The 15,314-nt window shown below is 34.7% G+C and overlaps 1 protein-coding gene across 1 annotated transcript; it reads right to left on the bottom strand.

The window, feature by feature from the left end:
* Positions 1 to 8,088: 8,088 nt before the first annotated feature.
* Positions 8,089 to 14,672, bottom strand: LOC145894910 (uncharacterized). The gene is made up of 20 exons (XM_082983580.1): positions 14,644 to 14,672; positions 14,487 to 14,552; positions 14,078 to 14,307; positions 13,857 to 13,991; positions 13,616 to 13,771; positions 13,147 to 13,287; positions 12,846 to 13,080; positions 12,565 to 12,749; positions 12,251 to 12,322; positions 11,987 to 12,181; positions 11,729 to 11,800; positions 11,418 to 11,615; positions 10,836 to 10,907; positions 10,578 to 10,760; positions 10,454 to 10,513; positions 10,221 to 10,385; positions 10,010 to 10,081; positions 9,544 to 9,741; positions 9,148 to 9,219; positions 8,089 to 8,807 (listed from the first exon to the last, which is right to left on the bottom strand). The coding sequence occupies exons 1-20, from the start codon at positions 14,660 to 14,662 to the stop codon at positions 8,421 to 8,423; spliced, it is 2,913 nt and encodes a 970-aa protein (XP_082839706.1). The 5' UTR covers positions 14,663 to 14,672; the 3' UTR covers positions 8,089 to 8,420.
* Between the last annotated feature and the right edge of the window lie 642 nt (positions 14,673 to 15,314).

Here is a 15,314-nt window from a genome sequence, read left to right as displayed (position 1 = left end):
ACCTGGCAGCCAAGGCATCTGGGGATATTAAAAAGAAGTTCAGTGATCAATTCCTTCTTCATTATCCTCAGATCAATGGCAAGTTCTCGTAGGTTTGAATTTTAATGTTGTCTCAGATCATTTAACTTTAGTTGAGGCTTTCCGATCAAAGACGAGCAGTTTCACCCCGAGGCAAAACCATCACATGGATTATATTGCCCAGTATACAAGCGATGTTGAATTCCTGTGTGGTTTACAAAATGTAGTAGCCGACGGTCTTTCCCGAATCGAAGTAAATGCAATTTTTCTCAATGACAGCTTACTTTCGTTGAAGATTTCGCTCAGCATCAGCAAGATAGGGACTTTGCAGGACTTATATGGTTCTTTGGAGCTAACAGAAAGGCAAGTTCCCAACAGTGAGCTGAAGTTGACTGGAGTTTTTTCTACAGAAAGCTTCCGACCTATTGTTCCTCAAGCCTTGCAGAAACACGCTTTTGTGACGTTGCACGGATTATCTCATCCCGGTGTAGACGCGTCGCACCGCTTGGTGTCCAGTCGTTTTGTTTGGCACGGTCTTGATCGAGACGTTAATGAATGGAGCCAAACTTGTTTACAATGCCAGCGTTGCAAGGTTGGACGGCATGTCAGAGCGCCTTTGGGGCAAATATATTGAACTCACAGGTAGATTTCAAGATGTCAACCTTGATCTAGTCGGGCCATACCGTTATAATAATCCTATTTATATAATCCTATTTATTAACATGTTGTTGCGGATTTTTCTCGTTGGTTTGAAGCAATACCATTGCTGCCTAATATTACCGCCGAGACATGCATGAACGCTTTCTTGTTGCATTTGGTGGCAAGATTTGGTCCGCCGCTGCGGGTTTCGACTGATTGCGGTAGTCAGTTTACTTCTGAATCATTTAATGACTTATTTGTGGAATTTGGTATAAAATTACAGCAAACCACGGATATCATCCTAAGGGGAACTGTTTTAAGTACAGCATAAGTATTTAAATCTGCTCTCCATGCTCAAAATCAACCAAATAATTGGAACGCAAATTTAGGTCTTGTACTTTTGGATTAACGAACTGTTTTTAAGCCAGACATGGATGCATGTGCTGCTGAATTAGTCTATGGCTAAACATTGTGATTATGTGGTGAAGTTTTGGAGGAAATTGTACTAGAAACATCTGTATCCAATTATTCCAAACAATTTAAGAGTGTTAAACATGAAGACCGCAGTTCAATGTTACAAGACTGATACAACTTGTTGTTTAATTCATAGTTTTGTGACGGAAACTATGCGGAACCGTCGGTTTCACAAGAACGACACAAAAATCTTAGAGAAAAAGAAAATATATAATGTTTTTTGGAAAGCTTACATTATTTATAAAAGACGACTTTGAAACAAGATATAAGGAATAAGTCGATCAACTTTACGAAAAAGTAAAGTTATACAATGATCACAACAAAAACATATTCATAAGGGTTATCAAAAGTGCTGTAAAGGGTTTTGTGAAAGGAGCGGTGGAAGGGGCCGCGACTCATCATTTGCGGACTTCTGTATGTAAATAAGTTTATCCTTGAACCGATTTTCTTCAAAAAAAGTAGTTTTGAATGATATATTTCCAATCAATTTGTGTGTTGCTTCATGTAACTAAAGTATATTGTGTTATATTGCATGTCACTGGCGCCAAGCAGGTCGTTGTGTTGTGTGTAATTTCCAGTGTATCGTCTCTGCTAGCGTTGGCCCAAGTCTGACTATGTCAACGCAAGTTTGTTTTGCCTTTGATGTATGTTTTTCTAATAGCTGTTTCACCCCTGCATCTCGGTTACGTTATCTCTGACAGTGCCTTTCAGACGTGTGGAGGAAACTTATCCAATAGTAATTGTTGCAGGGAATTCGGCCGGTATTGAAGCAAAGACAGTACCCAAACTCCTGGGAAATATAAACTAATTTTAATGTAAAATTTATCAATGTTTGTCTATGTTTGGTTGCTTTTGGAAATCATATCCAAACCCTAATTTGGAATCAATGGAAATTTGCTCTTCTGGAACTAAGATTTCTAAAATGTTTATTGAAACCGACGTTTCGTCTACCATCCGGTGAGACTTCCTCAGGGTTATGTCAACAATAATGCATCAAGCGCATAAACACTAAAAACTCAAGAAAAACACAAGAAAAAAGGGAATGGATAACATTGACACCGCTTGTATCGTCACGTGGATGGTTGCTTCTTTCCCATTTGCCTTTGAATGAACATGTTCCTATATAACATATATATAAATATATATATATAAATGCGTTGTTGGGTTTGTCATGATTTGTACTAAATGATCCTTTCACTGTTGTGCAAGAGACAGGGGTATGAGATGGTAAGTGTTTTACCAGCTTCACGTAAATCTTTCGCCAACCGACATGCACTATATTTGGGATATGTTGTAATACTGACAAGACGTAGACATATTAGAATGCATCCTTGTCGAAAGGAAGAAGTCAACACCATTACTTTACATTCTGCCAATATCTCATCCTTTATTTACTCATAATCATTCAATGCGCGAGTTCTACCCAACACACGATTAATCGTGACGAACAATAAAAGAAAATTCATAAGGTTTGGTGATAAGTGAGACCATAAAAGTTAACACTGAATCCCTGTGTCTAAGTTGTCCGCTCGTAATTATCTAAGTTTTAAACATAAACAACTCACAGACAACTTTTAGTGTCAAGCATGGCACGCATCATAATCATTGCTTGCCTTTGATTCCTTAATTTTGCTGGAATCCCGCCCTCTACTGAACATGGTCTTTCAATTACCGACACCAATTTATTGGGATAGGAAGTTGATAATTTGAAAACAGAAAGTTTCCGATGTCGACCAGTTTAATTTTCCAGTTGACCAGATGACTTTAATCGGAAACTTTCCCTTTTAAATGATTGTGTTTTAGAATTGTTGGATAGAACAAGATTGTTTTTAGCAGTGTTTGATGCGTGCGTCCAATGTGTCAATATTACAACATTCTGGCATACGAGCGAGGTGGGCTTTACCAATGAGGAAAACCTTTTCAACGTTAGTAATGATTGTGAATTTTTGATGCATCTGATAATCCTTTGACACAACGACGTCTTTGCCAGGATGTTGGCCAGACGTAGGCAAGAAAAGGAATTAGGAAATGCCAATTATAAATGTCAGGCGGTAAAAAATCCATATCATTTGTATAAAAATGTCTTTCTATGTTTGGTTGCTGCCGAGATTTATATTTTGGAAATCATATCCAAACCCTAATTTGGAATCAATGGGAATTTGCTCTTCTGGCACTAAGATTTCTAAAATGTTTATTAAAACCGACGTTTCAACTAGCATCCGGTAACACTTCCTCACAGTTATTTCAATAATAAAGCATCAAACGCATAAACTCTAAAAAATCAAGAAAAACGTAAGAAAAACACAAGAAAAAAAGGGAATAGATAACATTGGCACCGCTTGTATCGTCACGTGGATGGTTGCTTCTTTCCCATTTTCCTTTGAATGAACGTGATCCTATATAACATATATATATATATATATAAATGCGTTGTTGGGTTTGTCATGGTGTGTACTAAACGATCCTTTCACTGTTGTGCAAGAGACAGGAGTATGAGATGGTAAGTGTTTTACCAGCTTCACGTAAATCTTTCGCCAACCGACATGTACTATATTTGGGATATGTTGTAATACTGACAAGACGTAGACATATTAGAATGCATCCTTGTCGAAAGGAAGAAGTCAACGCCATTACCTTACATTCTGCGAATATCTCATCCTTTATTTACTCATAATCATTCAATGCGCGAGTTCTACCCAACACACGATTAATTGTGACGAACAAGAAAAGAAAATTCATAAAGTTTGGTGATGGGTGAGACCATAACAGTTAACACTGAATCCCTATGTCTAAGTTGTCCGCTCGTAATTGGCTAAGTTTTAAACATAAACAACTAACAGATAACTTTTAGTGTCAAGCATGGCACGCATCATAATCATTGCTTGCCTTTGATTCCTTAATTTTGCTGAAATCCCGCCCTCTACTGAACATGGTCTTTCAATCACCGACACCATTTTATTGGGATAGGAAGTTGATAATTTGAAAACAGAACGTTTCCGATGTCGACCCGTTTAATTTTCCAGTTGACCAGTTGACTTCAATCCGAAACTTTTCCTATCAAATTATGGCGTTTCAGAGTTGTTGGATAGAACAAGTGTTTTTAGCAGTGTTTGATGCGTGCGTCCAATGTGTCAATATTACATCATTCTGGCATACGAGCGAGGTGGGCTTCACCATTAAAATATTCGTTTTTTCAACATAAAAATCCTTCAACTGACAAACATAAAAATCCTCAAATTGACAGATGATGAGGAAAACCTTTTCAACGTTGGTAATGATTGTGAATTTTTAATGCATCTGATAATCCCTTGACACAACGACGTCTTAATTTGCCAGGATGTTGACCAGACGTGGGCAAGAAAATGGATCAGGAAATGCCAGTTATATATGTCAGGCGGTAAAAGAAATCCATGTCATTTGTATAAAAATGTCTGTCTATGTTTGGTTGCTGTCGAGATTTTGGAAATCATATCCAAACCCTAATTTGGAATCAATTGGAATTTGCTCTTCTGGCACTAAGATTTCTAAAATGCTTATTAAAACCGACGTTTCAACTAGCATCCGGTAACACTTCCTCACAGTTATCTCAATAATAAAGCATCAAACGCATAAACTCTAAAAACTCAAGAAAAACGTAAGAAAAACACAAGAAAAAAAGGGAATGGATAACATTGACACCGCTTGTATCGTCACGTGGATGGTTGCTTCTTTCCCATTTTCCTTTGAATGAACATGTTCCTATATAACATATACATATAAATGCGTTGTTGGGTTTGTCGTGATTTGTACTAAATGATCCTTTGACTGTTGTGCAAGAGACAGGGGTATGAGATGGTAAGTGTTTTACCAGTTTCACGTAAATCTTTCGCCAACCGACATGTACTATATTTGGGATATGTTGTAATACTGACAAGACGTAGACATATTAGAATGCATCCTTGTCGAAAGGAAGAAGTCAACACCATTACTTTACATTCTGCGAATATCTCATCCTTTATTTACTCATAATCATTCAATGCGTGATTTCTACCCAACACACGTTTAATCGTGACGAACAATAAAAGAAAATTCATAAGGTTTGGTGATGAGTGAGACCATAAAAGTTAACACTGAATCCCTGTGTCTAAGTTGTCCGCTCGTAATTGGCTAAGTTTTAAACATAAACAACTCACAGATAACTTTTAGTGTCAGGCATGGCACGCATCATTATCATTGCTTGCCTTTGATTCCTTAATTTTGCTGGAATCCCGCCCTCTACTGAACATGGTCTTTCAATTTCCGACACCAATTTATTGGGATAGGAAGTTGATAATTTGAAAACAGAAAGTTTCCGATGTCGACCCGTTTAATTTTCCAGTTGACCAGATGACTTTAATCGGAAACTTTCCCTTTTGAATGATTGTGTTTTAGAATTGTTGGATAGAACAAGATTGTTTTTAGCAGTGTTTGAGGCGTGCGTCCAATGTGTCAATATTACAACATTCTGGCATACGAGCGAGGTGGGCTTCACCATTAAAATATTCGTTTCTTCAACATAAAAATCCTTCAATTGACAGATGATGAGGAAAACCTTTTCAACCTTGGTAATGATTGTGAATTTTTGATGCATCTGATAATCCTTTGACACAACGACGTCTTTGCCAGGATGTTGACCAGACGTAGGCAAGAAAAGGAATTAGGAAATGCCAATTATAAATGTCAGGCGGTAAAAAATCCATATCATTTGTATAAAAATGTCTTTCTATGTTTGGTTGCTGCCGAGATTTATATTTTGGAAATCATATCCAAACCCTAATTTGGAATCAATGGGAATTTGCTCTTCTGGCACTAAGATTTCTAAAATGTTTATTAAAACCGACGTTTCAACTAGCATCCGGTAACACTTCCTCACAGTTATTTCAATAATAAAGCATCAAACGCATAAAATCTAAAAAATCAAGAAAAACGTAAGAAAAACACAAGAAAAAAAGGGAATAGATAACATTGGCACCGCTTGTATCGTCACGTGGATGGTTGCTTCTTTCCCATTTTCCTTTGAATGAACATGTTCCTATATAACATATATATATATATATATATATATATAAATGCGTTGTTGGGTTTGTCATGGTGTGTACTAAACGATCCTTTCACTGTTGTGCAAGAGACAGGGGTATGAGATGGTAAGTATTTTACCAGCTTCACGTAAATCTTTCGCCAACCGGCATGTACTATATTTGGGATATGTTGTAATACTGACAAGTCGTAGACATATTAGAATGCATCCTTGTCGAAAGGAAGAAGTCAACACCATTACTTTACATTCAACGACTATCTCATCCTTTATTTACTCATAATCATTCAATGCGTGATTTCTACCCAACACACGTTTAATCGTGACGAACAAGAAAAGAAAATTCAAAAAGTTTGGTGATGCGTGAGACCATAAAAGTTAACACTGAATCCCTATGTCTAAGTTGTCCGCTCGTAATTGGCTAAGTTTTAAACATAACCAACTCACAGATAACTTTTAGTGTCAGGCATGGCACGCATCATTATCATTGCTTGTCTTTAAGATCAATTCCTTAATTTTGCTGGAATCCCGCCCTCTACTGAACATGTTCTTTCAATCACCGACACCAATTTATTGGGATAGGATGTTAATAATTTGAAACAGAACGTTTCCGATGTCGACCCGTTTAATTTTCCAGTTGACGAGCTGACTTCAATCGGAAACTATTAAATTATGGCGTTTCAAAGTTGTTGGATAGAACAAGAGTGTTTTTAGCAGTGTTTGATGCGTGCGTCCAATGTGTCAATATTACAACATTCTGGCATACGAGCGAGGTGGGCTTCACCATTAAAATATTCGGTTTTCCAACATAAAAATCCTTTAATTGACAAATGATGAGGAAAACCTTTTCAACCTTGGTAATGATTGTGAATTTTTAATGCATCTGATAATCCTCTGACACAACGACGTCTAAATTTGCCAGGATGTTGACCAGACGTGGGCAAGAAAATGGATTAGGAAATGCCAGTTATAAATGTCAGATATGGTTTATAAAGAAAGCTGATTTTGTGAATACTTACACAAATTAAAACATTTGGTGTGCAATTGTTGGTTGATTAGAGGGAGGATTAGGGACAGGGTTGGATTCGCCTTGTTGACTTCAGTCGGAACATGAGAGCAAGGTTTGTGAGACCAAAGACAATATAGGAACATGACAATGTAAGATATAATTTCTTTGTGTTTTATCAGGTATTGGTTGAAGGTGGTTGTTGCTGGAATCCTGATCTCACTCACTTCATTTCAGGGTTATAAAAGTATGCATTTTGTTGTTACTTGATTTGATGCATAAATGATGGCCTCGTAGTTTAGGGGAATAACCGTGTGTTCCAAGTCTGGCGAACCAGGGCATAATCCACCAGCTTTAAAGCAGGAATTTCCACCGATCCTTGAGGCATTTGTTATCGATTCGTGCGGGAAGAACAGAATATTCAACAAATGTTATGGAGCTGAAGCGATAGCCGTAGGTAGGGCTTTACCTCTATTGTTAGTCGCAGAGTTCCCCAGTGAACCTCACTTTATAGTTTTATTGTCCTTGACCCTCAAAGGCAAAATTAAGCCTTTGGGCTGAAACGTATCAATTTTATTTTTTCTTTTTTTTCTGGTTTGGAAATATTTCAATCTTGCAATTAATATGTACAATTTTGTTGTTGTACCAATTTCCGGACAGAAGGCAGGCAACATTCTTTAATCCTTGTTCCCATAGCAGTTTACGTGACAACCCCAACAATAGAATGCCAAACACAGCACTTGCAAAAGCAAACGACAGTCAAAGGACATAACCGAGCAATGCAGGCGTGTGAAACAGCAATTCCAAAAACATGCATTAAAGGAAATCCCAATATACTTTATTTACATGAAGAAACAGACAAATTGATTGTGAATATATACATTGTATCCAAAACTACTTATTCGAAGAAAATCGGTTGAAGCGGGTTTTACACAATTAGAAAAACTCATTTACACACTAGGGCAGGAGTCTGCAAATGAAAAGTCGCGGCCTATTTTGGGTCATACTATCAGTTTCGGGTCGCGAAAAATTTGAAAACATCTCGTTCGATTGTTACATCACTGTTATTGACTAGGAACAACTGATCGTACCGAATATGAGTTTAAACAATCGTAAAATCACAAACACGAAAAATCAAGGTCGAGAAACGATTTTCTCTAATCTTAAACACCACATTTAAATATACATAAACTGCTGTAAATGTTAATGTTATCAGTGATCAGCATTTTTCTACACAGGCGACTCTGGAAATGATTTTTTTTCCCTATTTATTTCTTCTTTTGCCCCTTCAAATAAACCACCGATGGCACCTGTAACTGTTTTAAGTACACGTGACACAGGGTTTCCATCTTTTGCAAAATCATTTATCCCTCCACGTAAGAAACCCTGTCCAGCACTTTTGAGAACTCTGATAAATATGTTTTGGTTGTCTCTGTTGTATTCCTTCACTTTTTTGTATAATTCATTAACTTTATTTATATATCTTCTTTCAAACTCGATTTTAAAGACAGCAAGGTCTCCTGTGAGCTTTTTAGAATGCTGTTCATCAGCTTCCTTTATTAGTTTTTGGTGACGTTCTTGTAAAACAGATGGTTCCACATACCTTTCGTCACAGATCTATAAATGAGACAATTATGAAAATAATAATTTTTGTTATGCATGCTTTGTGACGAAATCTGCAATGGTAAAACTTTTATCAAAAAACGTTTGGGTTTTCGTTAAAATTGCCGATAAGTAACTATGTTTTAGGTGGAAGACTAAACTGCACTTTAACTGTAGTCCAAAAGTCTGTTTAATTTCAAATGACTTTTCAATTGTTGTGTTACTTGATTACGAGAAATGCTCTATACCTTTTCCGCGACTCATTTTATAAACAATTAAAATGAACCTGAATTTACTGTATATATGTATATATATATATAATATATATATGTGTGGTCGTACCAACAGAACTTACTTCTCTCATTGATCTCAAGTATTTGTTGATTTGTTCCCCCAAATGTACTTGACATTCTTCCTCCAGACATTCCTACGTGCAATATGAAACAAATGTATTAATAATAAAATTACAGTTCATATTACCAATTTATTCACTAAACTACGTGTTTTTCTTTTTTAAAAATGTATTAACGTTTTTAGAATTTGAACTGCAAAATCGTAAAAAGTGATCGTTGCAATATATAGCCTCAACAAACTTATTGCATTACTACTGTCTGGAAATAAACCGGTTTATATACGCTTTCTTCCTCCATATTACCAATATGGGGGAGCAACGTGTACTAATATAATTGTTTGTCTTTATAAATCTAAATAATAAGTGTAATTAAAAGTGTTTTGTGTTATATCAACTTGCCTTTAGCTGCAAGTTTTGTTTTTTAACATTCTTATAAATTTCATCAATGACTTTTTCCAACTGCTTGCGTATGGAATTGTAATCTGTTGCTAAATGGTTTTCTGAACATTGAAGTTCTTCGTATTTGTGCATTGCATTTCCTCTGATCTGGATATGAATTTTATCTAATTTAGGTCCTGGAATATACGTTCCCGTTTCCTGGTGACAAAAAGTGGTGTTTTCAGATAAACTCTAAAAAATCACATTACATTTCTGATAAAACTTTTGACTATCTAAATAAAATGCATTCAATGTGACGTGATTAAATAAAGTGATTCGGAATTACTTCGTTAAAATATAATAAAAAATTATACTTTTTTTGTCTTTTAAACACATAAACAAAAAAACAATATTGAAGTAGTATCAAAAACTATGTTTTTAAGATTGAACTGTCAAAAATAAATTTAAACAAATCACTCATACATACATTTTTTATTTCTTGTTTGTATTTGCGATAGCATTCTGCCATTTTGTCTTGGAACATTCGAATAGTTTTTTCCTAAAAAGTACAGTAAAACCCTTTAGTTATTATGAAAATAATCAAAAGACAGAACATTACAATTACCTATTTTACAAACCGAATATTTATAGCTTCAAATAAACACTTTATCTAACAACATGCAAAAAAGTATGGTAACCTTTAATTCCGAGTTTTTCATTTCAAGCATTTTAAATTCCACGTCAATCATTAACTTAATGCGTTCAGAGATTTTTGTTTCTGTAGAATCTATTGTTGCATATTCCTTGCTAGTTTCATGATGTTTCCTGAGTGTGTTTGCTTCGATATAATCGCTGCCACACAGCTTCAAAAATCAAATCAAATAATGATGCAGTAATTCCATAAAAGCATATAAATGAATTTGTATCTCACCCCTGACATTCTCTCATTGTAACAATTTTTTGCTTTTAGTAGAAAATCAGACACATTTTTCTAAAAAAAGAACAAAGTTCATTGCGCTTACTGATGTTGAAAATTTCTAATATTTTAATATTACGTTCATTTCTTGGTAACGTGGTTTATTTTCGTTAATTCTATTTTGAAGTTTTACGAGTTGAATGTTTTTCCATTTTGTGTTTTTGCCAGTATCGGATGCAGTGAAGTTTTTGATTGCTTTTTCCTCAGCGTCTCGGTGGAGTTCATGAAAATCTTCTTCATTAAGAACTTTTTCGTTGCACTTCTGTAACAAATATTAGTAAAAAATGTGTTATTAATAAATAGTTTTTACCTTCTAGATAACTAAGTTTAAACCAACCTCATCCATAATTTTTCTGTATTCCTCAATTGAAGATTGTGCTTCAGTTTCAAGTTTTGACTCTAGTGTTTTCTGCAACGCAATCTTCAGGTAAATTGTACCACGTAAAAATTTTTAGAACATTTAGTACAGTGACGGCTCGTGTATAGCTACTGTAAAACTGCAGCCCCCATTCTTGCTTAATGTAAATCACAGGATGCGTGACGTCCCAGGAGCTTAAAACCACTCATCTAGTGGTTATTTTATCCAGCATGAACATAAACATCACAGAAACATCCTAAATTGGTTATTTTATCCAGCATGAATTAAGCATCACAAAAACATTTTAATTTGCGAAATATTTTTAGACTCATAATAAAATTTGTTATTTCTGCATGCAAGTATTTTTAGCAAAAAAAGCTTTAAAGTATTGTATGAAAAAAAATTTGGTATAGTGAACATAATATCTACCATTTCAAACCTAGGAAAAAATAATTATGTATCTATTTAAAAGTTAAACTTAAATTTGTTCGTATAATTATCTTTTACAGCGGCATACTAATCTACATAAAAAAGCGCTGAATATGCAAAAATAATACTCACAATATTCTTTGTGTTTTTTATTTCGAACTGTTCACTCAGCTCAGTCAACATTTCTTCTAATGTTCTGTCAGGTTCAAGATCAACCAAACAAGGAAAATCTTTTGTCAAATCCTTGTAAAATTGAATCATTTTTGGTCGATTTCGCTTCTCACTCTGTTCAAGCTGAGTCTCTTCTACACACAGTTCATTGCTGACCACCTGGAAATTTTATGACTACTTTAATAAAATCAAATTAAGTTGACAAAATCACAAACCCATTTTAAGTGGTTTAGAATAAGTTTGTCAAACAAAATAAAGTTTAAAACGGTTACTTTTTTCATTTCTTCATTGTAGTTTACTTCGACTTTTCTCATAGCTTCTTTAACTTTTCCTTTCCATAATTCCTTTAACCAATTAGGCTCATTAAATTTTGTAATGCAATAAGATATAATACAATAATTCATTTTTCTACCTGCTGTCTTTGGAAAAGATCATAAAAAATTACAGTAGTCTATTTACCACGTTACTTTTTTGTAGGATCATAATTAAGTGCCAATGACAGAACAAATAGTTACATGGGTTCTACACACCAGATTAGTTTCGTTCAAAGTTTTGAAATATACAAACTCCCAATCCATGTCTCGAACCAACTTTTTCCGGTGTTTGGCTAAAAACTCAGCATCGCCAAAATGTTGTTCGCCACCAAAGGTTTTTAGACATTGTTCTTGTAAGCTTTTATGTTTATCTTCAAAGTTAGTTTGGTTGTGACATGTCTTTTCGCAAAACTGTATGAAAAGTTTAGGGGAGTCAAAGCTTGTTTTAAATAAATATTAAATATATTTTTTTCATCTAACCTTGTTCATTTGCTGTTTGTAGCTATTTGTGCATTCACGACTTACTTTCAAAGCTATGATTTCTTCTTGTATCTGGACACAAAATAATATTTTTTATTTCGTATGTGACAGGAGAGCAGTAACTAAATTTAATGTATTCATCTAACAAATGTTTTGCAAAAAAGTTATTACACGAAGAAAGTAAACAAGAGTTAAAACTTTTAGGGATTGTTAACAATTTTATTTTCACACCCACTTTACAAAACTTATCATGAATAAAAAAAATTTTATACGTATACATTTGTCACGCTGGTTTGTGCAACTACAGCTATCACCTGAGCAATTGCCTTAACATCAGGCATTTCCTTAGTGTTCAGTGCATCAAAGTAAGACAAGGTCAAGTGGATGAGATCAGTTCCAGTAATTGGATTGCCGTTAACTTTTTTTATTAAAACTTGCTGGCTTGATAAAATTCTTTTTACGAGTATGTCGACGGTGTCAAGAAAATCTTTTTTAACATCTGCATCATAAAGTAAACAATAGTTAAAAAATAAATAAAGAGTTTTTTAATAAATTGTGAAAATATGTTTGGTTTGACTGAACTCATAAATGTCACCTTTTAATTGAAGTTTACTTCCTTCATCCTCATCTCTTCGGGCAACATTTTCCCCTGGATATGGCATCAAACAACAAGAGATGTTTTCAAAAGCATCACGCAAGTTCTTTTGACTTGATTCAGCTTCTGAATTTTGTGAAGTGGGTTTCAGGAATGTCTGAAGATATTCTTCACCACCATCGAAATCACATTTATATTTTTTGAACCCGCAGTCACGAACAAGAAATATCAAGTGCTGGAAATAAAATTGAAGTTAGGTGTGCTCTTGGTTCAGAATGGAATGAAATAAAAGTTTAACAACCTGAAATAAATGTGTGATGATACTTTTCGGCACTTCCTTGTCAGAGTTTTTGACCAGATTTTTCCCGACATTGACAAAATATTTTACCTTCTCTTTAGCAAAAGCTATCCAACTAGCACTTCTTGCATATTGCGTAAATAGCTGTTGATGATATTTGTTAACTCAATAAGGTATGTCTTGTGATAAAAAAGCAAATATGGAATTTGTGCAGTTTTTTCGCGTGTAATAAATTGCTGCAAAGCACTGTTCCGACAGAAAGTAGCGGGTGTATTATTGCAAAAACTGTTTAGGCTACATCAATTATCTAAACAGAAAGAAGTTACGAATTCATCTTCAAGAAGAGGCCAATTTATTAAAATTAAATTTGCAAAAACCAAATTGCCTTGATTTGAGATGCATCTTTTTAAACAGCCTTTTCGTCACGGAATGCTTTGCATAAATAAAAATTTAATCTTTTCATTTTTTCAACCTGAAGATTTTGTAAATTGTCCCCTTGTATTTGATTGTGCACATTATAGATTTGAATAGAACTCATCAGATTGCTGAGTGCAAATATAAAGGAACAGTTTTTTAATGTGCTTTGGTGATCAAAAAATCCTTGAGTATCCATAAGAAATAAAACAACCTATAAACATAGTGTATGTGTTAATGTTCATGCTAAAAGTCGCCCTCTTTTTTATAATTGCATATAACGCGATGCTGATGTGTACCGTTTTTTTATCTGGTGTTTCAATGAAAAATGGTTCATCCCAAATCCAAATTCCTTGTGTGTGTTTCTCGTCACCACCTCGCCATGAAAATCCCTTAACCAATTCATCTTCTTTGGAACTGAGCCAGGAATCTGACTGTTGGGAACGACAGAAGAAAGTGTTTATTCGGTTTCGAATTAGATGAAAACTTCTTTGAGCTTTCAAAATATAGTTTTCTATACCTGATTATTTTTTTCCGCCCACAAATATCGCAGAAAGAAGTTCAACATAAAGGATTTTCCTCCCCTAGAAGCTCCAGCAATTGAATAGATTGCAACCGGTGTGTTGGCCACTTTGGGATGTCCAAATATTCGTTCAAGTTCATCAGCATCGATTTCATAAATGTTGTTTTTTTGTAGACTTGGTCGGATTATTTGCACTGCTTTGGGTTTTTGTTGAGTACTTCCAGGGTCTGGAATGCAGATTTTTGATTTGTGAACAGTTTGATAACTTGCCATACCAAGGGTGGAAAAGTTTACATAAGGGAAAATTATGTATGGAATGAAACTTATTTAATAAAGTTTGGTTGACTAATGACTTTCGTTGCATCAGTTGAGTATGTTTGAAGTATATCACAAACTATATAATTACCATCTTTTGAATAAAAGTTTCCTGGCTGTGAATCAAGTATTTGTTGTTGTCCAATACCGCTGCATTCTTGAAAAAAAAAGTTTGAAATAATCTAAACCTAAATTTAAACACTATTTGCTTCATTGAGATTAGCCAACAATGTAAAGAACCTACTTACCCCCCTCCGCAGAAGACATTCCAAAAGAATCATACACAACTAATCGCCACAAAAATTCCAACTTATTACTGGGAAGACAATTTTAGAGATTATCTGGTAAAACAACCAAGTGAGAGATTCTTTCGCAAGGCACAAAATTTTTAACAAAAAAACTTTCTGGGATAGAATCTTCCTCTCACTATTACCCTTAACCTAGATTCCTTGAAATCTAAAAGGTTTGCTCGGATCTGTACAATGAAGTCTACTGATTTGTTTGCATATCTGAATATTTATTTTAGTTAATCTCGTCGTTTTTAGTTAATCTCGTCTGAAACTGAATGATTGTCCGATATTGCATTATATCATCGCATAAAAAGTGTAATAAGAATAATGACAAAAATAATACATACATATCCGCCTTGCAATTGTACGCATATACGCTTCAATATCGTCAAAATCACTGTTAAGTGTTATGTTGATAATCGATAAATTAAGTAAGTTACGTCATTCACAGACGTCATTATTGTCAACAAACACACAGTGCATAAATAAATCATATGAGTAAGATAAACACAACCAACTAACGTTGCATTCTTTTTGCAGGCCGGTTCTGGCTCTTTCACAACGTTGTAACCTGTATTGCAAAATTGCCACTGCTGTGCCCTATTTTTGATTGGACAGAAGTCTTTAAA

The sequence above is a fragment of the Ascidia mentula genome, chromosome 3, assembly GCF_947561715.1.
Source record: "Ascidia mentula chromosome 3, kaAscMent1.1, whole genome shotgun sequence".
NCBI lineage: Eukaryota > Metazoa > Chordata > Ascidiacea > Phlebobranchia > Ascidiidae > Ascidia > Ascidia mentula.
This window is presented reverse-complemented; position numbering and strand designations above follow the sequence as displayed.

Excerpts from the sequence above, each read along its gene's own strand:
- LOC145894910 (XM_082983580.1), bottom strand. Across the intron at positions 12,750-12,845 it reads AAGTAAACTTCAATTAAAAG|ATGTTAAAAAAGATTTTCTT; the intron begins GTGACATTTATG and ends TTTATGATGCAG. Across the intron at positions 10,386-10,453 it reads ACAATGAGAGAATGTCAGGG|CTGTGTGGCAGCGATTATAT; the intron begins GTGAGATACAAA and ends TGATTTTTGAAG.